At 45.4% G+C, this 23725-nt stretch overlaps 1 protein-coding gene across 2 annotated transcripts in view; it reads left to right on the top strand.

Annotated features, from left to right (window-relative positions):
• The window catches only part of pigl (phosphatidylinositol glycan anchor biosynthesis, class L), a 77573-nt gene that overhangs the window by 37709 nt on the left and 16139 nt on the right, over window positions 1-23725 (top strand). The window contains exon 4 of one of the 2 annotated variants that reach the window (XM_041197147.1): window positions 22484-22551. The exons of the other annotated variant lie outside the window; for it this stretch is intronic. Within the exon in view, the coding sequence (XP_041053081.1) occupies window positions 22484-22551 (68 nt within the window). The remainder of the gene's footprint in view (window positions 1-22483; window positions 22552-23725) is intronic. 2 annotated transcript variants of the gene reach the window in all.

Here is a 23725-nt window from a genome sequence, read left to right as displayed (position 1 = left end):
AGAAGGTGGTGATGAGCTGCCTTCTTGAACTGCTGCAGTTCATGTGGTGTAGGCACATCAACAGTGTTAGGAAGGGAATTCCAAGATTTTGACCCAGTGACAATGAAGGAACGGCGATACATTTCCAAGTTAGGATGGTGAGTGGCTTGGAGTGGAATTTTCAGGTGGTAGTGTTCCCATCTATCCGCTGCCCTTGTCCTTTTAGTTGGTAGATGTTGTGGATTTGGAAGGTGCTGTTGAAGGAGCCTTGGTGAGTTTCTGCAGTGCACCTCGTGTATGGTACATACTGCTGCTACTGTGCATCGGTGATGGAGGGAGTGAATGTTTGTGGATGGGGTGCCAACCAAGTGAGCTGCTTTGTCCTGGATGATGTCAAGTTTCTTCAATGTTGTGGGAGCTGCATTCATTCAATTACGTGGAGAGTATTCCATCATGCTCCTGACTTGTGCCTTGTAGATGATGGACAGGTTTTGGGGAGTCAGGAGCTGAGTTATTCGCCACAGGATTCCTAGCCTTTGATCTGCTCTTGTAGGACCAGTTAGCCCAGTTCAGTTTCTGGTCAATGATAACTCCCAGGATGTTGTTAGTGGGAGATTCAGCGATGGTAATGCCATTGATTGTCAAGGCAGATGGTTAGATTCTCTCTTGTTGGAAATGGTCATTGCCTGGCACTTGTGTGGCATGTATTTTACTTGCCATTTATCAACCCATGCCTGAATATTGTCCAGGTCTTGCTGCATAAGGGTAGGGACTGCTTCTGTGCCTGAGGAGTTGTGAGTGGTGCTGAACATATGCAATCATCCACAAGCAACCCTACTTCTGATCTTATGATGGAAGGAAGGTCATTGATAAAGCAGCTGAAGGTGGTTGGGCTGAGGACACTACTCTGAGGAACTCATGCAGTGATGTCCTGGAGCTGAGATGATTGACCTCCAACAACCACAATCACCTTCCTTTGTGCTAGGTGTGACTCCAACCAGAGGAGAGTTTTCCCCCTGATTCCCATTGACTCCAGTTTTGCTAGGGCCCCTTGATACCACACATGGTCAAATGCTGCCTTGATGTCAAGGGCAGTCGCTCTCATCTCAACTCGGGAGTTCAGCTATTTTGTCCATGTTTGGACTAAGGCTGTAATGAGGTCAAGAGCTGAGTGGCCCTGACGGAAACCAAACTGAGTGTTAGTGAGCAGATTAGTCCTGAGTAAGTGCCACTTGATAGCACTCTCAACAACATTTTCCACCACTTTGCTCATGTTAAGATCATTTTTTTTTTTGTTCATTCACAGGATGTGGGCTTTGCTGGCTGGGCCAGCATTTATTGCCCATCCCTAGTTGCCCTTGAGAAGGTGGTGATGAGCTACCTTCTTGAACCACTGCAGCCCATGTGGTGTCAGTACACCCACAGTGGTGTTAGGAAGGGAGTTCCAGAATTTTGACCCCGCAACGGTGAAGGAACAGCAATATATTTCCAAGTCAGGATGGTGAGTGACTTGGAGGGGAACTTCCAGGTGGTGGTGTTCCCATCTGCCTGCTGCTGTGGTCCTTCTAGATGGTAGCAGTTGTGGGTTTAGAAGATGTTGTCAAAGGAACCTTGGTGAATTCCTGCAGTGCATCTTGTAGATGGTACATACTGCTGCTACTGTGTGTCGGTGCTGGAAGGAGTGAATGTTTGTGGATGTGGTGCCAATCAAGCAGGCTGCTTTGTCCTGGATGGTGTCAATCTTCTTCAGTGTTGTGGGAGTTTCACTCATCCAGGCAACTGGGGTGTATTCCATCACACTCCTGACGTGTGCCTTGTATATGGTGGACAAGCTTTGAGGAGTCAGGAGGTGAGTTACTTGTCACAGAATTCCTAGCCTCTGACCTGCTCTTGTAGCCACAGTATTTGTATGGCTAATCCAATTCACTTTCTGGTCAATGGTAACCCTGAGCAGGTTGATAGTGGGGGATTCAGTGATGGTAATGCCATTGAATGTCATGGGGTGATGGTTAGATCCTCACTTGTTGGAGGTGGTCATGGCCTGGCACTTATGTGGCGCAAATGTTACTTGGCAGTTTTCAGCTCAAGCCTGGATATTGTCCAGGTCTTGCTGTATTTGGACATGGACGGCTTCAGTATCTGAGGAGTTGCAAGTGGTGCTGAACATTGTGCAATCATCAGCGAACTTCCCCACTTCTGACCTTATGATGGAAGAAAGGTCATTGATGAAGCAGCTGAAGATGGTTGGGCCTAGGACACTACCCTAAGGAATGCCTACAGTGATATCCTGGAACTGGGATGACTGACCTCTAACAACCACAAGCATCTTCCTTTGTGCTACCAATGGAGAGTTTTCCCCCTGATTCCCATTGACTCCAGTCTTGCTAGGTCCTTAATGCCACACTCGGTCAAGCATGGCCTTGATGTCAAGGGCAGTCACTCTCACCTCAGAAGTTCATTTTTTTGTCTATGTTTGAACCAGGGCTGTAATGAGGTCAGTAGCTGAGTGACCCTGGCAGAACCAAAACTGGGCACCAGTGCTATGCAAGTGCCACTTGATAGGACTTTTGATGACCCTTTCCATTACTTTACTGATGATTGAAAGTAGACTCATGGGGTGATAATTGGCTGGACATGCTTGGGCAATTTTCCACATAGCCAGGCAGATGCCAGTATTGTAGCTGTACTGGAACAGTTTGGCTACAAGCATGGCAAGCTCTGGAGCACAAGTCTTTAGTACTATTGACGGAATATTGTCAGGGACGATAGCGTTTGCACTATCCAGTGCCTTCACCCGTTTCTTAATATCACGTGGAATGAATCGAATTGGCTGAAGACTGGCGTGTGTGATGCTGGGGACCTACGGAGGAGGCTGAGATGGATCATCCACTTGGCATTTCTGGCTAAAGATTGTAGCAAACGCTTCAGCCTTAGCTTTTGCCCTGATGTGCTGGGCTCCTCCATCATTGAAGATGGGGATATTTGTGGAGCCTCTTCCTCCAGTGAGTTGTTTAATTGTCCACCACCATTCACGACTAGATGTGACAAGACTGCAGAGCTTAGATCTATTCTGTTGGTTGTGGGATCGCTTAAGCCTGTCTATCACTTGCTGCTTATGCTGTTTGGCACGCAATTAGTCCTGTGTTTTAGCTTCACCAGGTTGATGCCTCAATTTTAGGAATGCTAGATGCTGCTCCTGGCATGCCCTCCTGCACTCTTCATTGATTCAGGGTTAATTCCCTGGCTTGATGGTAACAGTAGAGTGGAGGTAATGCCAGGCCATGAGGTTACAGATTGTGTTTGAATACAATTCTCCTGCTACTGATGGCCCGCAGTGCCTCATGGATGAATGTTTTCGTGATAGTTCCTTGGAGCAGTATGTAGTAGAATGACTAGGAATAAAGCTATCTTGGATCCAGTATTGTGTAATGAAGCAGTGTTAATTAGTGATATCATAGTAAAAGATCCACTGGGAAATAGTGACCATAAGAACATTCAATTCCATGTTAAGTTTGAAAGTGATGCATTCCAATCTCAAACAAATGAATCTTAAACTTAAACAAAGACAATTAAATAGGTATAAGGGTAAAACTGGCTACGGTTAATTCAGTAAATAGACTAAAAGGTACAGTGATAAATGAACATTTAAATAAATAATTCAAAATGTTCAACAAAAATACATTCCATTGAAGAACCAAAATGCAGCAAGAAGGACAGATCCGTGACTCACTCAGGAAGTTAAGGATAGTATTAGATTAAAAGAAGAGACTTCAAATGTTGCAAAAGACAGCAGAAAGTCTCAGGATTGGGAGTGTTTTAGAAACTAGCAAAGGGCTACCAAAGAGTTGATAAAAAGGGGAAAAAGTAGAATATGAAAGTAAACTAGCCAGGACTATATAAACAGATTGTTAGAGTTTTTGTAAGTATGTCTAAAGGAAGAGAGTAGCTAAAGAAATTACATTGGGCCCTTAGAAGCTGAGGCAAGAGAAATTATAATGGGGATTGAGGAAATGGCGGAGGCATTGAATAAATATTTTGTATCTGTCTTCACAGTGGAAAACACAAGTTTCATACCAGAAAAAGACGATAATCTAGGAACTAAAAAGAGTGAGGGAATTAGGGGATGTCATCAGAGATAAAGTATTGGAGAAACTCAAGATACTAAAATCCGATAAATCCCTGAAACCTGATGGCCTACACTGTAGGTTTCTAAAAGAGATAGCTGCAGAGATGGTGGATGTGCTAGCTATGATTTTCCAAAACTCCTTAGATTCAGGAAGGGTCCACTCAATTGGAAGTTGGCAAATGTTACACTGCTTTTCACGAAAGGACGGAGAGAGAAAACAGTCAACTACAGGCCAGTTAGCCTAACATTATTTGTTGGGAAAATGCGGGAATCTATTATTAAGGAAATCTTAACAATGCACTTAGGAAAACATAGTATGATTAGAACTAGTCAACCTGGTTTTACTGAAAGGAAATCCTGTTGAAAAATTTATTAGATTTTTTTGAGGGTGTAACCAATAGGGTAGATAAAGGGGAACCGGTCGATGTATTCTTTCTGGATTTCCAAAAGGTTTTAGATACAGATACAATAGGTTAATAGGTAATAATAGGCTCATGGAGTTGGGGGTAATATATTAGCATGGATAGAGAATTGGTTAACAATGAGAAAAGAGAGAGTAGGCATAAACAGGGTTTTTTTGAGTTGGCAGGCTGTGAATCGTGGAGTGCCGCAAGGATCAGTGGTGGGTTCTCAGCTATTTACAATCTATATTCACAACTTAAATGAAGAGACAGAGAGTAACATATCTAAGTTTGCTGATGACATCAAGCTAGGTAGAAAGGTAAGCTGCTGAGATGGCACAGAGAGGCTGCAAAGAGATATAAACAGGTTAAGTGAATGGGCAACAAGATGGCAGATGGAATATAATATAGGGAATTGTGAAGTTATTCACTTTGGTCATTAGAATAAAAAAGCAGAACATTTTTTAAAAGATGAGAAACTTGTAAGTGTTCAAAGAGACTTGGGTGTGCTTGTACAAGGAGCGCAGAAGATTAGCATGCAGGTGCAGTAAGCAATTAGGAAGGCAAATGGCAAGTTGGCCTTTATTGCAAGGGGATTGGAGTACAAGAATAAATAAGTCTTGCTACAGTTGGACATGGTGTTGGTGATGGTGAGACCGCATCTGGAGTTTTGGTCTCCACATTTTAGAAAGGATATCCTTGCATTGGAGGCGGTACAGTAAAAGCTCACTAAATTGGTACCTGGGATGAGGGGAATGTCTAATGATGAGAGGCTGAGTAAATTGGTCTTATATTCTCTGGAGTTTAGAAGAATGGGAGATACTCTCATTAAAAGTCTACAAAGTTCTGAAGGGGCTTCCTCTTGTGGGTGAGTCCAGAACTGGGGGTCACTGTTTAAGAATTAGGGGTTGCCCTTTTCAGACAGAGATGAGGAGAACCTTTTTTCTCTCAGAGGGTTGTGCGACTTTGGAACTCTGCCTCAGAAGGCAGTGTAGGATGGGTCATTGAATATTTTTAAGGTGGAGGTAGATAGATTCTTGTTAGGCTAGGGAATCAGAGGTTATCGGAGGTAGATAGGAATGTGGAATTTGAAACACAAACAAATCAGCCATGATCTTTTGAATGGTGGAGCAGGCTCAAAGGGCCGAATGGCCTACTTCTGTTATTTTGAATGTTTGTGTGGATGCTGAGAGATTGTTTCCATTGGTTGGCGAACCTAAAACATGGGGGCATAGTCTCAGGATAAGGGGCCAATCATTTAGGACTGAGATGTGGAGAAATTACTTCACTCAAAGGGCTGTGAATCTATGGAATTCTCTACCCTAGAGGGTTGTGGATGCTCCATCGTTCAATGTATTTAAGGTTGGGGATAGAGATTTTTGGTCTCTCAGGGAAGTAATGGAAAAGGGGAGCAGGCGGGAAAATGTCGTTGAAGCCTAAGATCAGCCATGATTGTACTGAATGGCGGAGCAGGCTTGATGGGCTATGTAGTCATCTCCAGCTCCTTTTTCTTGTGTCCTTATGCTCTTATGTACAGGAAAAAGATGAATAAGCTGCTGCACTCTGCCATGGTATGTGGCACTATCTACTTACTGCAAAGTGGCACTCATAAGGGCATCAGGCACTGTAAGTGGGCGAGTGCACAGGGATGACAGACAGGAGTTTAGGTTGCAGGATTCAGCAGCAGATGGGACATGTGCACTAAATGTGCACTTGCTGCTCGCAATGTTCCATCAGTTGCAGGACATCCAGCTTGTTAATACTCACTGGAGGGCTCAGCAGCTGGCATTGGCATGCATGCTCCTAAGCTGCTCATACAACCATACTGGGATGACAGTCAATTCTTCTGTCTGTCTGCAGGACAAGAACAAGCACAACAGGAGGGAGCACACTAAGACCAGCGGCAGCATGCCCGATATTTGAATGCTCACCACATTCGAGAAGGAGGCTGCACAACTAGCCGGAGAGAGCCAGGGCCTGCACCGAAAGCGAGACTGGGCATCCCCAGGAAGTCAGTGAGGATGCCTCCAGTCTACAGTTATCAGATGCACTCACAGAGTGAGACACTGTTTTAATAAGGGAGCCTGCTTAGGCATCCATTAAGTCTTTTTATTCTCCATTCCAAGTACCAGCAAGAAAAGGGGGAGGCTAACAAGGGAAAATAGCCACTGAACCAACCCCTACCCCACCTCTCTGGATGATGCACTGTCATGGCGTTCACCTACACTCTCTTCACCTACACTCTCCATCAGCACAGAGACATTCAGCTCGGTGGGTGCATGCTCTAGAGAAGGCTCGGGGTCACAATCCGGTGAGCACATCACTGACACGGATCCACAGCTGGCGGAGAAAGTGACAGCCGAGGTCTCTGACACCCGAAGGACTGCTGGAGAACAGGCCCCTGTTCAGTCCCATGCTGGTGACGAACCTCTGGACTCGGCCATAAGACTTGATGGAGATGCAGCGACAGACAGGGAACATCAGGCAAAGGTGCCAGAGGTCATGCTCTGCCTGGACCAAAGGCTGGAAGGAGGCTGTTCCCGTTCTGTCTGATCTCGTGGCTCTGGCCTGCAAGCACTTAGCTGCCTCCATGGAAAAGGTGGATGCGGCCTTGGAGACCCAGGTCCAGCAGAAAACACAGAGGCTGCCGGATATGTGCTCAGACCTGCACTCCATCACTCTAGCCATGGGTGCAGTGCAGCAGTGGCTGGGTGAGAGGGGGACGGGGCACCTTGACTTCCCTCCAGGTGTCCTTCTCCTCATGGAGTCAGGGAGGTGCCACTGTGCACCCACAGGGAGGAGGAATGCCAGCCACCTGGGGGCTTCAGCCCAGGACACTCCAAGGATGCCCTGCTGCTCAACCTCCCCTCTACCAGTGACTCTATCAACTCCAGCAGGTCAGGCTGAGAAAGGTGCACCTGCACCTGTGCAGGAGATCTTTAGCACCCTGGGGCCCTCTAGGCCTCGGGCCACAAGAGGATGCCCACCAAAGTCATCAGTCAACAGGACATAGCAGTCGGAAGGCTTCCTCCACCTCAGCTGTGGATGTCGGGGCTGCACCTAGACGAAGTAATAGAAAAAGAAAGATAAAGAAGTTTTGAAGGCACACACGTGCCACTGGTGTACAACCATTGTGAACAGTTTTGACACTTGTAAATATATGTTCACTTGCACTGTTTGGAAGTGTCCTGGATTCTCCTCTTGCTGTTGGTTGCTTCGGTGGTCACAGGCATTTAAGGGTGTGGAATTTGGTTCCACATTAGAGACCAATAATGAGCTCCTATAGATTCACTTCCCTCACATGCTCAACTCAGTAATCCCACACGTGCATGCTTAAGCACTAGTCATCAGTTGTGAGTGTGCGGCCTGGGCACCCATCGTGTGATCCGTTACTTACAGTTCACGATGTCCTGAGTTCTGAAAATGATGTCTGTGCAGAATGTTCAGCGAGGTCATTGCATCTTCTGCTGCTATTGCCCTCATGCGAGATGTGGATGGATGCACAGAGTCCTCAAGGGGAGTTAAACAGGCTACGTGAGTGGCAAGGAACATTGTAGTTGCAGTTTGAGAGTTGAAAGAGTGAAGCTCTAGACTGTGTTCTTAACTGTCGAAAACCATAAGCTTCCCTACATGTTTGGAGAAAGCTGTGGTGAGCACTTCCAGTCGTTACTGGCCGTCCTTGGTGATCAGTAATTTTGATACAACATACAGATGAGAGTGTAAATAAGAAGGCAATGGGCAAGTTAGCCTAGACTGCAAGAGGAATTGAGTGCAGTATTAAAGAGGTGTGTGTGCAGTTGACTGAAGCCTTTAAGAGACCTCACATGGAGAATTGTTTGGCTTGCTCCTCCTTATCAAGGGTTGCAATGGACTTTGTATAAAAGGATTGCAAACAAAGTGCATCGGACCTCATTGAAGGACTGGAATATTATTCCATGAGGTGAGAGAGAATAGAATGGGCCTATGTGCTGGACCATGCCAAAGACTGTGAAGCTATCCATGTGAAGCCTCAACAGCTCCACAGAGCACTGCAGGGTCCAGGCAGGAAATACGTTGAACTTGGCCAGGATGTCCAGAAATGACAGATCACAGTCTCATACTAATATTAAAGTCACCTAGGACTGAAGCTTGTAGTAATTTCTGCAATTGGAGAGTCTGGAGTGGTTGCTACTCAACAACCCGTAATGCATGTGAGGCGCTGTCATTGAGTAGATTCCAAAGTAACCTCAAAACTTTTCAGGATGATAAAGATGTCCAGAGATGTGGGGTTACCGTGGACGAGTGGCAATCAGGGTGCAGGAACACAAACTTTCCTGATCAGTCTACATGGAGGAATGATTTCAAGGGGTCAAATGTTCTCATGTTGCTCCTCCCTGTGCATCCATATATCTGGTTCAGCCAGAAAGAGCTCTCTGCAAGGTCTGCCCCCTCTATTGGGAGCGGTGTGAGGGTGACATGAGCACATCCCTGGCAAGGTTAGATTTCATGTTGCTTTCAATGTACCATGCATACGAACGTTGTGAGGCACGCAAAAATCTCATTTCAACTTACAAGAGCCAGAGGTCCCGGGAGAACAAGAGTGTTATGCAGGTTCTATCAAATCTCCTCTTAGCCTTCTTCTCTCCAAGACGAACGGTCCCAACCTCTCCAATCTAAAACAAAAACAGAATTACCTGGAAAAACTCAGCAGGTCTGGCAGCATCGGCGGAGACGAAAAGAGTTGACGTTTCGAGTCCTCATGACCCTTCGACAGAACTTGCGTTCGAGTCCAAGAAAGAGTTGAAATATAAGCTGGTTTAAGGTGTGTGTGTGGGGGGCGGAGAGATAGAGAGACAAAGAGGTGGAGGGGTGGGGGGTTGTGGTTGTAGGGACAAACAAGCAGTGATAGAAGCAGATCATCAAAAGATGTCAACGACAATAGTACAATAGAACACATAGGTGTTAAAATTAAAGTTGGTGATATTATCTAAACGAATGTGCTAATTAAGAATGGATGGTAGGGCACTCAAGGTATAGCTCTAGTGGGGGTTTTTTTTTTATATTATGGAAATAGGTGGGAAAAGGAAAATCTTTATAATTTATTGGAAAAAAAAAGGGGAAGGGGGAAACAGAAAGGGGGTGGGGATGGGGGAGGGAGCTTACGACCTAAAGTTGTTGAATTCAATATTCAGTAACTCTCCAATCTAGCCTCATAAGCTGAAGTTTCACACCCCTGGAAGCATTCTTGATAGAGATGTTCAAAATCATGAGGCAGCTAGACAGAGTAGATAGGGCAAAGCTGTTCCTGTTCGTAAAAGGATCAAGAACGAGGGGGCACAGATTTAAAGTGATTTGCAAAAGAAGCAAATGTGACGTGAGAAAAAACTTTTTCGCACAACGAGTGGCTCGGGTCTGGAATGCACTGCCTGGAAGTGTGGTGGAGGCAGGTTCAATCGAGGCATTCAAGAGGGCATTAGATGATTATGTAAATGGAAACAATGTGCAGGGTACGGAGAAAGGTAGGGCAATGGCACTAGGTCATAATGCTCATTTGGAGAGCTGGTGCAGACACGATGAGCCGAATATCCTCCTTCTGTGCCATTAAAATTCTGTGATTCTGTGATTCCTATTGATGAATGTGACTGGCTGACACCAGGGAGCACTCAAGACCACGTGTGTGCAATAGTGGTCAATAGTGCCTTGCACATTTGCAGGTAACTTGCGATTGCTGCAAAACCCAACGTTCTGGCAGCCTGACCTTTGGGATCCAAGCAGAATTGGGCAACTTGGTGCGTTCTCCTGAAGAGGGCATCTGCCACCTCCTGGATGCACTTGTGCATTGCTGACTGGGAGATGCCACACTGGTCCCCAGTGGAACCCTGAAAGGGGCCACCGGCAAAGGGGTTTAGGTAGCGGTGACCTTTAATGCCACCGGCATGGCCTCCAAGTGCTTGTGGGCACAGATCCTAATGGAGAAGCAGGTAGATGTGAGCAACCATATTCTGGGAGATCCTAAGGTGCCTCCAGCATTGCCTTTTGCTCACCTGTAGGTACCTGCACCGCCTTTGATATACCAGAGTATGGGCTAATGCTCATCATCAAAACTTGCTCCTGGTTGCCAGCATTCTGACCTCCTTGAAGCCCCATTGCCTCTGCTGCTCAGGCTGTTGCTCCTCCTGGCCCTGTGTTAACATGCTCCAATTCTTCCTCCTCATCTGGACAAGAATCAGTAGAAAGGCAGGGTTGCCTGGAACCTGCATCATCTGGGCCTCAGTGGATCTGTGAACTAAGTGCAGTAATCTATCTAGTGAGCATATTCTTTTTAGATTAGCCTCCATCTCAGAGCCACCAAACCAGTGCTAAGCCCTGTGCCTGTCTTTTGTCAAAATGTGGCATCCCCACCCAACCCCTTCCAGGTGAAGGACATTCTGGAGGACCACAGATGACTGTTCCTCCTGTTCATACGTGACTATACATGGAGACGTTGTGCATTGACAGGGGTGATGAGAGCCATGTACGAGAACCCTCCCTATTCAGACACTATTCAGCTTGCCTCCATTACCCTTGAGACTATAGAGACTATTGCCTTGGCATCATAGAAAGATTTACCACATAAGCCCTTGTCAGCCATGACCATTTACCAGGGAGGATGGAGGTTTGGAGCTAAGACTGGTTGTCCATGGAGTGGACTAATAATTAACAGGGTGCCCCTTCACTCAGCTCAAAAAACGAAGCATTAACTCCCCCCGACTCATTCTGAGACTCCTCCCGTTTCGAACGCTTGAGTGGTTCTACGAACTACACAACAACCTTGGGAGCTTCAGCATGGTGTATGTAAGGTCTTCCAGAACGTCAAGCACCTTCTATCCTCGCCCTGTTTCCTACCAGATTCTCCCCATCCTCATATACAATCACCGCCTTCTCATTCCTCTCCTTCCTGTAATTATTTGGCCTCTCCCATTACCCTGGACCCAATTCTAATTTATGTTGACATTCCTGCTCACCCCCTATTCCCTTCATGTCAATGTGCCCTGACCCTTACCCATGCCGTCCTCAAGGCCTGCTTTACCCTGACTTTCCCCAGCTACCCCACCGCACCCCCATGAGACCATCCACTACCCTGCCATGAGCCTAGTACTTTCACCCTACCTGATTAACTTCCTTCTCTGCCTGTGACTGTACCCTCTGAGTCCCAGTACCCTCCTTCAAACCCATGGACCAAATTGAAGGACTCTTGGACCACACCATTTAGATATATCTTTCCAAAGATACCTTGCACTGCCCTACAATGGCACCAAGACATGCGTGACATGCTTACCCTTCTCACATGTCCAGGACAGTCTGCCTTCCTTCCCCGGGTACCCTTCTGAACCAGTCCTGGACAATCTGGCTCCTTTCCTAGGATACCCTCCAATCCAACAAGAAAATATACACTGTTGGACCTGGTTCTTGGAAATGAGGTGGACCAAGTAGATCAAGTATCACTAGTGGAACATTTAGGAGACAGTGATCATTGTATTGTGCGTTTTAGGATGATGATAGAAAAGGACGATAGGCAATCCAGAGTAAGAATAATTAACTGGACAAGAACCGACTTTGATGGGGCAAGAATGGAGCTGGGCCAGATAGACTGGAACAAAAGGTTGGCGAGAAAAACTGTAGCTGAACAATGGGCTACTTTCAAAAAAGAATTGGTATGGGCACAATCAAGGTATATTCCATCGAAAGGGAAAGGTAGCGCTCCTTGGATGAAAAAGGAGATAGAAATTAAGATAAGAAAGAAAGTGTGCTTATGACAGGTGTCAGATAGAAAATACAACTGAGAACCAAGAGGAATTCAGAAGGTTCACAGGGGAGGTGAGAAAGCATATTAGAGAATCGAAGAGGGATTATGAGAAAAGACTGGCAGCCAATGTAAAGGGGAATCCCATAATCTTCTATAGGCATATAAATAATAAAAGGGTAGTAAAGGGAGAAGAAGGGCAGATTAGAGACTTAAAAGGGAATTTGGACATGGACGAAGGGGCCATGGCTGAGGTATTTAATGAATACTTTGCATCCGTCTTTACCAAGGAAGTAGATGCTACCCAGGCAATGGTGACAGACAAAGAAAATCAGTCACCAGAAGGGTTCAAAATTGATAAGGAGGAAGTGTTAAATAGACTGCCGGTACTTAAAGTAGACGAGGCACTGGGACCAGATGAGATACATCCAAGGATATTGAAGGAAGTAAGTAGAAACTGCAGGGGTACTGGCCATAATTTTTCAGTCTTCCCTGGACTTGGGGGAGGTGCCAGAGGACTGAATAATTGCAAACATTACACCCTTGTTCAAAAGAGGTTATAAGGATAAGCCCAGAAATTACAGATCAGTCAGTTTAACTTCAGTGGTGGGCAAGATTCTAGAAACAATTATTCAGGATAGAATTAGTAGTCACGTGGAAAAATATGGGTTGATAAGGAAGAGCCAGCATGGATTTCTAAAGGAGAAATCGTATTTAATTAACTTGCTGGAGTTTATTGAAGAGGTGACAGAAAAGGTCGATGAGGGTAATGCTGTTGATGTGGTGTACATGGACTTTCAAAAGGCATTTGGTACGGTGTCACACAGTAGACTTGAGAAAAGCTATTGCTCATGGAATAAGAGGGACAGTAGCAACGTGTATACAAAATTGGCTGAAGAATAGGAAGCAGAGAGTAATGATCGTTGGATATTCTTCGAGCTGGAGGAAGGTTTGTAGTGGAGTTCCCCAGGGATTGGTATTAGGCCCCTTGCTTTTCTTGATATATATTAATGATCTGGATCTTGGTGTGCCGGGGACAATTTCAAAGTTTGCGGATGATACGAAGCTTGGGAGTGTTGTAAACTGCGAGTAGGATAGTGTAGAACTTCAAAACGATTTAGACAAGTTAGTGGAGTGGGCGGATGGGTGGCAGATGAAGTTCAACGTGGGTAAGTGTGAGGTGATGCATTTTGGTCAGAAGAACATGGACAGACAATACAAAATAAGGGGTGAAATTTTGAAGGGCGTGCAGGAGCAGAAAGACCTGGGTGTTTATGTGCATAGATCATTGAAGGTGGCAGGACAGGTGGAGAGAACAGTTAATAAAGCATATAGTATCCTGGGCTCCATTAATAGGGGCATAGAGTACAAGAGCAAGGAGGTTATGCTGAATTTATTTTAAGACACTTGTTAGACCTCAGCTGGAGTATTGTGTACAGTTCTGGGAACCATATTTATAGGGAGGATGTGAACACATTGGTGAGAGCACAGAATGGTTCCAAGGATGAGAAACTTCAGTTATGAAGATAGATTAGAGAGGTTGGGACTATTCTCCTTTGAGAGACGAAGGCTAAGAGGAGATTTGATAGAGATGTTCAAGATCATGAGGGGGCTAGACAGATTAGAGAGGGAGAAGCTGTTCCTGCTCGTAAAAAGATCAAGAATGAGAGGGCACAGATTTAAAGTGATTTGCAAAAGAAGCAAATGTGACATGAGAAAAAACTTTTTCATACAAGTGATTTGGGCCTGGAATGCACTGTCTGAAAGTGTGGAGGCAGGTTCAATCAAGGCATTCAAGAGGACATTAGATCTATTTGAATAAAAACAATGTGCAGGGGTACAGGGAAAAGGCAGAGCAATGGCACTAGGTCATAATGCTCATTTGGCGAGCCGGTGTAGACAAGATGGGCCAAATCACCGCCCCCTGTGCCGTTAAAATTCTGTGATGTCCCTGACTTTCTGTCTTCCTTCCTAGGAAAGCCTCTCACCCTTCCCTGCTGATCCTCCAACACCACCCACCAACCCCGCCCCCCCCCCCAAACTCCCTCTACCATAACAACCTCCCGCCCACCCTTCCTCTGATTCTCCCTCCCCTTTCGAGCCTCCCCTCCACCCTTCCCCACTGGTCCTCCCTCCCCTGCCCAGCCTTCGTGCACCTTGGCCTATCAGCACCCAATATCAATCAAGGGGCTGACATTTCTGAGCAGCCTCCAAGAAGGCCAAAGCAATGGTTCCTCACTTCAAAGCCACGGAAGAAGTCAGCCTCGCCAGTTTCACGCCGCTTACATCCAACCGTAAATGTGAACTTTCTCATTTCTGACTAATGGAGAACTTAATTTGGAGGGGGAACTTATTTCTAGCAAGCTGGCCTTTTAATGAGCATGCATGCAAAAGCGCTTCCCGTTATTGTTTGTTAGGAAACTTGACCTGCCTTTGAAGCCCCGAGAACGTAATTGCAAAAGTTTGCCTCACACCAAATTGAGTTCCACTGCCAGCCAAGCTTCCCACTGAAGGTGGCACAGGAATATTCCAGCCAATAATTCAGTTTGTATGTATGTATATATGTAGAGATTGAAGGTAATGAAGAGGTATTTCAGATTTAACAACACACCTCAGTGACTTTTTTTATGATGTGGCAGATGATGTGTGCCAGGCAGATCAAATTCATGAGGGAAACTTGACCACATGGTCACAACTATTTTGCAATTTGGATTTTGTTTCAAGACATTCCCTGAATTCAGAAGTAATAAGACTACCAAGACTTGAAGTTTTTAGAAAGCTAACTTAAACATTTATTAACAAAATAAAAGATTTCAAGCACAAACATAGGTCTACAAATTACTACTATAATAACTCCTGGAAGCCCTAATTAATTTGCCTTCCAGTTAAGGCGACAGTAAAACAGATAGATTTAAATAGACCCAGGCAAAGCAACAGTGGTATGGGATAGTGATATTCAAAGTGAGTTTTCTCAGCTTCGGTTCCTGTAGACATCAACTTGATGCGCAGAGGCTGGAGGCTTTTCACATTTGTGTTAGATCTTAGAATGCCCTCTCCCTTCTGACATAGAGCCTCAGCTCCTTCATACATGTTTTTCCCTATTTAATGTAAATGTCATCGTTTCCATGTTTTTGCAACTTTACTTTTCTCATAAAATTAGTACTATGATATATTATCAGTAACCGTTTGGAAAAATAAACATACTGTTTGGTTTAGTTTCTTCTGGCTAGGTGTAACATCTTACCATCTCCTTGAAATTCAAACTACTCTGGCTTATCTAAAAATGCATATTTTCCTTACACCTCACCTTCTAAAGCTTCAGCCATGTTTACGTATTTAGCATTTCAAACCTAGCATCTTGTTGATAACTCAAAAGCCTCCAGCTGTCTCCAATTTAATTAAATCCCACACACACACATACACACACTAATCCAAACCCCACTATTAATCTATCTTTACAATAAATCGCAATAATACAATGCAAATTATTATGTTTTCATGACACTTATCATCTTCCATTATAGAGGTTATGTGGTTAATATTGGAAGAGATAATGCAGAGATGTCAGTCATTGCCCATTGCATAACTCTTGCTTCACTTCACATTGTTGGAGGTGGTTTGAGTAATCTCTGAGCACTGATCTTAAGTAACTTAGCGGTATTTTTTTTCTCATACTCTGGCTAGATTATAATTTTCTGTGGAGTCTTATAGAACCACCAAATCATACAGCACTCAGGGAGGCCAATTGGTCCATCATCCTTTTGCCAACTCTTTGGAAAAGCTATCCATTTAGTGTCACTTACCTCCTGCTCTTTTTTAAATAGTACAGCAATTCCTAGGAGAATGTTAGATTCAATTAATACATTTCTCGTGTTGTAGGCTGGAAAGAAACTTGAGGTGCAGAGCCCAACTGCTCCACAAATCACGGTTTATTCTTCTGGTCAAACATTTTGGAATTACCAGCCCTGAACCAGAGATGTGTTGCTGCTGATCATCCTCTGTTACTGTGTACACATGCATTTTGAGGCCACTGTGGCAAGACAACACGCGGGAAAGAAAGGTCAGTCACATTCCAAGCCCAGAGCTGGGCAGGGTGACACTGACATAAAAACAGAAAATGCTGGAAACATTCAGCAGGTTTGGCAACATCTGTGGAGAGAGAAACAGAGTTAACATTTCAGTGACCTTTTATCAGAACTGAGGAAAATTAGGAATGTAGTAGGTTTTGAGCAAGTGAAAAGGGGAGAAGGTGGGCAAAAGAATCAAATGGGAAGGTCTGTGATAGGGTGGATGGCAGGAGAGATTAAATGACAAAATGTTGCATGTAACAAAAGGCAAAAGAGAGTGGTAATGGATATGGTAAAGAAAAGATGTATCATAATGAGGTGTGAATGGCTGGACAGCAGCCATCCAAATGCAAAGTAAAGGAATAAAGAAACAAGAAAAACTGAACCAGCAAGAAAAATGAAACAAAATGGAGTTAGAGGTTATGATGTAACGTTGTTGAACTCAATGTTGAGTCCAAAAGGTTGCAGATTAGGTTGTACTGAATCAAAAGATGTGTTGAGGTTCATTGGAATACTGTAGCAGGCCGAGGACAGAGGTCAGAGTAGGACCAAGGTAGAGAATTGAAGTGACAGGCAGCAGGAAGCTCAGGATCATGCTTGCAGAATGAGTGGAAATGTTAACTTGCAAAGTGGGACTCCAGTGTAGAGGAGACCACATCGTAAGCAGTGAATACATTATACTAAAGAGAAAGAAATACAAATAAATAGCTGTTTCACTTGGAAAGAGTGTTTGGGACCTTGGACAGTGAGAAGGGAAGAGGTGAAAAGGGAGGTGTTGCGTCTCCTGCACTTGCATGGAAATGTGCTGTAGGAAAGGAAGGAGTGTTGGGGATTATTAAAGAGTGGTCCAGAGTCTTGGAGGGAATGGTCCTTTCAGAATGCAAAAAGGGGAGAGGAGGAGAAGATGTGGAAAGTTTTGGGCAAGAGATGCAGAGGAATGCGAGGGAGAACTTCTTTTCGCAGAGAATGGTAATGACCTAGAACTCGCTGTCCACGGGGGTGGTGGATACGGAAACAATCAATGATTTCAAAATGACGTTGGATGGGCTCTTGAAGGAAATAAACCTGCAGGGACAAGGGGACCGAGCGAGGGAGTGGGGCTGCCTGAGTTGCTTCATGGGAAGCCGACATGGACTCACTGGGCCAAATGGCCACCTCCCATGCCATAAATTACTCTATGATTCTATGTGCTTGGTGGTGGCATCACACTGGAGGTAGTGGAAATTGCAGAGGATGATCTGTTGAAAATGGAGGCTGAAGGGGTGGAAGATGAGGACAAAGAAAACCCTATCATGGTTCTGGGAGGGAGGGAAAAGGGTGAGAGCAAAGGTGCGTGAAATAAATCAGACATGGCCAAGGGACTGGTGAACCACAGGGTTGGGGTGGGGGGGGGTGGGAGATCTTGGGGGGGAATCTTCAGTTGAGGAAAATGGAAGACATGTTGGAAGCACTACCTAGAAGGCTGCATCATCTAAGCAGGTGCAATGGAGATGGAGAAACTGGGAGACAGGAATAGAGTTTTTACAGGAAGCTGGGTGTGAGGAAGTGTAGTCAAGGTAGCTGAAGGAGTTCATGGGCTTGGAGTGAATATTAATGGATAGCCAATCCCCAGAAATAGAGACAGAGAAATCCAGGATTGGAAGGGAAAGGAAGAAACAGATGAATCAGATATAAGTGACATATTGTTGGAAATTGGAAACAAAGTCAAAGAAATTTTCCAGTTCAGGGCAAGAGCAGGAAGTGGCACCAATACAGTTATCGGTGTACCGGCAAAAGAAGTTGGACAGGTTGGACTGGAATCCATTGGAGTTTAGAAGAATGAGAGGTGACCTTGTTGAAACATATGAGATCCTGAGCGGACTTGATAGGCTGGATGCTGAGAGGATGTTTCCACTTATGAGAGAGATACAATTAGGGGACAAAGTTTAAAAAACTGCCTCCCATTTAAGAAGGAGATGAAAATATTTTTTCTCTGAGGGTCATTATTCTGTGTAATTCTCTTCCCAGAGAGCAGTGGAGGTAGGGTCATTGAATATTTTTAAGGCTGAGTAAGATATTCTTGAATAATAAGGGAGTCAAAGGTTATCAGAGTAGACAAGAAAGTAGAGTTGAGGCAGTAGTCTTATCAAATGACTCAGCAGGCTCGAGGGGCCGAAGATCCTACTCCTGCTCCTAATTCGTACATAAGGACTGAAACAAAAAATGTTCCACATATCCCACAAAAAGGCAGGCATGGCTAGGACCCATGTGGGATTAGCCATGGCAACACACTTTATTTGGACAACAGTGATACTGATCTTCCCTTCTGGTCCCAACTGACAGAGTGATGACAATAACCTTCCCAGGTCCAAGCTGGGGAGGGTGACACTAAACAAATTCAAGCTGGGCAGAATAACACAGACCTTCCTCCATGTCCAAGCTGAGCAGGGTGACACTGATCTTCCCCTATGCCCAAGCTGACGAGAGTGACACTCACCACCCCCCATGCCCAAGCTGGGCAGAGTGACACTGAATTTCCCCATTGGTCCGAGCTGGGCAGAGTGACACATCCTTCTCCCTGCGCCGGAACTGTGCAGAGTGACACTGACCTCCTCCCCATGTCAGAGCTGGGCAGAGTGACCCTGACCTTCCTCCATATCCAAGATGAGCAGAGTGACCCTGACTTCCTCCATGTCCAAGATGAGCAGAGTGACCCTGACCTTCCTCCATGTCCGAACTGGGCTGAGTGACACTGACCTTCCCCCATGTCCAAGCTGGGCAGAGTGACACTGACCTTTCCCCATGTCCAAGCTGGGCAGAGTGACACTGACCTTTCCCCATGTCCAAGCTGGGCAGAGTGACCCTGACCTTCCTCCATGTCCAAGATAAGCAAAGTGACCCTGACCTTCCTCCATGTCTGAACTGGGCAGAGTGACACTGACCTTCCTCCATGTCCGAGCTGGGCAGAGTGACCCTGACCTTCCTCCATGTCCGAGCTGGGCAGAGTGACCCTGACCTTCCTCCATGTCCGAGCTGGGCAGAGTGACCCTGACCTTCCTCCATGTCCAAGATGAGCAGAGTGCCCCTAACCTTCCTCCATGTCCGAACTGGGCAGAGTGACACTGACCTTCCCCCATGTCCGAACTGGGCAGAGTGACACTGACTTTCCCCATGTCCAAGCTGAGCAGAGTGACACTGACCTTCCTCCATGTCCGAACTGGGCACAGTGACACTGACCTTCCCCATGTCCGAGCTGAGCAGAGTGACACTGACCTTCCTCTATGTCAGAGCTGGAAAGGATGACACTGACCTCCCCGTGTCGGAGCTGGGCAGAATGACACTGGCCTTTCACCCGTGTTGGAACTGGGCAGAGTGATACTGACCTTCTCCCTGTGTCGGAGCTGGGCAGAGTATCACTGACCTTACCCCATCTCCGAGTTGGACAGAGTGACACTGACCTCCCCGTGTTGGAGCTGGGCAGATTGACACTGACCTTACCCCATCTCCGAGCTGGACAGAGTGACACTGACCTCCCCGTGTTGGAGCTGGGCAGAGTGACATTGACCTTTTCCCCATGTTGGAGCTGGGCAGAGTGATATTGATCTCCCTGTGTCGGAGCTGGGCAGAGTGATACTGACCTTTCCCCCATGACCGAGCTGGGCAGAGTGACACTGACCCTCGCCCATGACCGAGCTAGGCAGAGTGACACTGTGCTTCCCGCATGTCTGGGACAAGCAGAGTAACCCTGACCTTCGCCCACGTCCGAGCTGAGCAGAGTGACATTGACCTCCTTTCATGTCCAAGTTGAGCAGAGTGACACTGACCATCCCCCCAGGTCCGAGCTCGACAGAGTCACTGACCTTCCCCCCCATGTCTGAGTGGGCAGAGTGTCACTGACCTCTTACCCCCACCCACCGCCCCCCCCCACCAGGTCCGAGTTGAGCAGAGGGACACTGACCTTCCTACCAGGTCTTCCTTATTTCTTTGGTGCCAGTTTGAATCCTAGAAACCTTGGTGCCAACATGTCACACATGTTATCCTGTTTCTAAGCTCCTGCAAAATAAGCACCGAGAATATGGCAGCAATATTGCCATATCACTGCCATATCGCTGAAGAAACTGTACACAGAATCCCCGATATAGAATGTTGTGTTCCTCACATGAAGAAGCCATTTCCCATGCAGCTAGGAGGAAAGCCTGGACCTGGTGGAAGGTGAAAGTTTCCTGCCTCTGCCTGCCAGGAACAATAGGGCACTGCTGGAATTTCCATAACTGAGTCAGGGGATCAACAAGTTACAGCTCTTCTTCCAAGCTCTCCACTTCTGCAAATGATGAAGCAGATTCCCCCCTCTTAGCTTAAGGATTGTTGGCTATGCTTTATTTATGGTGACTAATTTACAAGTTCCTCTTAATAGAAGGGGTACAACCTAGTTTTTCAGGGTTGCTACAATGATAATCCTGTGCTATTGAAGATAAAGTCACTGTGTGAAGATTTGCAGTGGCAGACAATTCAAGGAGCTGCATTCACCATAATGGGTTTAGTAATTACTGCAGCCTGTATGGAGTACCATGAGCTGGCGCATTTCAGAATATTCACCAAGCTAATAGAGTGTTATTGTTTATTGTGAGGGGAATTGAATACAAGAGTAGGGACTTTATGCTTCAGTTAAACAGGGCATTGGTGAGACCACATTTGGAGTACTGTGTACAGTATTGGTCTCCTTCTTTAAGGAAGGATGTATATGCTTTGGAAGCAATTCAGTAAAGGTTTACTAGACTAATACCTGGAATGAGCGGGTTGTCTTCTCAGGAAAGATTGCACAGACTAGGCTTGTATCCACTGAAGCTTAGAAGAGTAAGAGGTGACTTGACTGAAACCTTTGAGATCCTGAGGGGTCTTGACAGGGTGGTTGTGGAAAGGATGTTTCCTTTTGTGGGCGAATCTAGTTCTAGGGGTCACTCTTTAAAAATAAAGGGTCACTCATTTAAGTCAGAGATGAGGAGAAATTTTTTTCTCTCTCAGGATTGTGAGTCTTTGGAACTCTCTTCCTCAAAAGGCAGTGGAAGCAGAGTCTTTGAATATTTTTAAAGCAGAGCTAGATAGATTCTTGATAAACAAGGGGGTGAAAGGTTATCGTGGGGTAAGCAGGAATGTGGATCAACAAATCTTAATTGATTTTATCTTCAATAGTTAGATCAGCCATGATCTTATTGAATGGTGGAGCAGGCTCAAGGGGCCAAGTGGCCAACTCCTGCTCCTAATTCATATGTTTGTAAATTGGTGTGAATTGAACATAAAACAAACAGTATCTGCTCCACCCCACCCCCAAAACAGACATCAATTGCATCCCTTCCTGGACACCACTTAACACCTCAGTCACACCCAGTTTCACACATTAGACACTGTTCCCTCCCCTCTCCCTTCACCTCATCTCCTTCTCTCCCTTCCTGTCCACATCCACTCTCGAATCTTATCCCTCCCTTCTCCTCTCCCCTTCCCTACCCTATCCCAATGCAACCCGTTCTTCATTGCTCATTGATAGAGAGCATCCAGCCACAAATCAGACACATCTGTCCGAGTGACTTGCTGTTGCCATCAACAACTCCCCCGTCTGCTTTATCAATGTTACTGCAATTACCATTATGTTGAAAAACATGCCTGACTGACCATTTCATGTCGAATTTATACATTGAAATTGGGAATATTTATTTTATTGGCAACTGATCAAAACCTTTCCCAATGCATTTAAAATACATACACTTGAAATGTGACAGTAACCTACATGCCATTGAGTGTACAAGAGACAATTAATGATGCAATTAATGCATCATTTTTATGTTTAACTGGATGCCACTGTTGATGTCAGTGTAGAATTTAAGAGTTCCTCCACATTAAGCAATGAAGTTACCAAATGCAATTAACTCAACTGTGCAGAATGTCAGAAACAGCAGAGCAGTCATCTCTGGGTCACTAAATCCTTGTTCTGCTCAGAATCTTGGCCACAAACACTGTGCAGCAATAAACATCCAAATGGCAATCGTTTTTTTGGGAGGACCCTTACCCAAGGTATTATTTACTTTGCTTTGTTGGGAGCACTTTATGGGATAGTTTTCTTTGTGCCACTTGTGACGGACTAATGCCATGTTCATCCTTCATTCTGCTCTTGCAGGTGTTGACTTTTGATGAAGATGGAGTGAGTGGACATGCCAACCATATTGCTCTTTACTATGCTATCAGGTAAATACCAAGTCACTCATCTTTTCAAAGTTTCCCCCCTAGATAAGACTCACAAATATTCACTTTATAAATGCCCTTGAGTACCTGTGACCTTTGGGGATGAGATAACATCTACTGAGAATTAGTGACACCGATGGCAATTGAATTGAGTAAAAAGGGATTCCAATTGTGAACAGCGAGACCAAAAAATCTTAACAGGAAATGGCATCACTTGGGAAAGCAAGAGCAATGATAATTGTGCTGCTACTCTGTTTCTGTGTGTTTGTAGCACAATGAGACCAATAGGGTCACCTTGTCAGACTTGGCTAAGGTCTGACTGACCAATCCTCCCATGGTCAATTAAATTGTCCAATCTTCACTTCAAATAGCAGTAGTTCACCAATGGTTTAGTTAGGGGATAGTGCAAATCAGTCAGGGTCCCTGATGCTGTTCACTATTGAGTGACACTCACTGAAAAAATGTAGGGTTTGTTCCGGAGACACTAGGCACCGTCGACTTTTTTCAACCAAATAGCCATTCTCCATGTGACAGGCACAATCATAGAGTTATAGAGTCATTACAGCTTAGAAGGGGCCATTTAGCCCAATAAGTCCTGCTAGCTCTCTTTAGAGCATTTCAATCAGTCTCATTTCCCCACTCTATTCCCATAGCCCTGCTAGTTTATTTCCCTTCAGTGCCTGCCCAGTTTCCTTTAGAAATCGCTGGTCTTCTCTGCTTTCACCACCCTTGTAGACAGAGTGTTCCAGGTCATTACCACTCACTACATAAAAAGTTCTTCCTCACATCCCCTCCCACACCTCTTGTCCAAAACCTTAAATCTGTGTCTCTTGGTCCTTGTGCAGTCAGCTAATGGGAGCAGCTACCCTACCTAAACCTGGCATAGTCTTGTAAACCTTGATCAAGTCTCCCCTCAATCCCATTTGCTGCAAGGAGAATATCCCCAGCTTCTCCAACCCAAATTTATAAATAAAACCTGCCATCCTTCAGACCATTCTGGTAAATCTCCTCTGCACCATATCAAGGACTCTCACATCCAACAGTAAGCACAAAACTCTAGTTGTGACCTAACCAGAGCTTTATAAACGTTCAGCGTGACCTCCCTGCCTTTGTACTCAATATTGTTATTTATAAAGCCCAAAATCTAATATGCTTTGCTCATTATCCTCTCAAAATG

Source organism: Carcharodon carcharias, chromosome 10 (genome assembly GCF_017639515.1).
Source record: "Carcharodon carcharias isolate sCarCar2 chromosome 10, sCarCar2.pri, whole genome shotgun sequence".
In the NCBI taxonomy this organism is placed as follows: Eukaryota; Metazoa; Chordata; class Chondrichthyes; order Lamniformes; family Lamnidae; genus Carcharodon; species Carcharodon carcharias.
The sequence above is the reverse complement of the archived record's forward strand: the minus strand, read 5'-3'. Positions and strand labels throughout refer to the sequence as shown.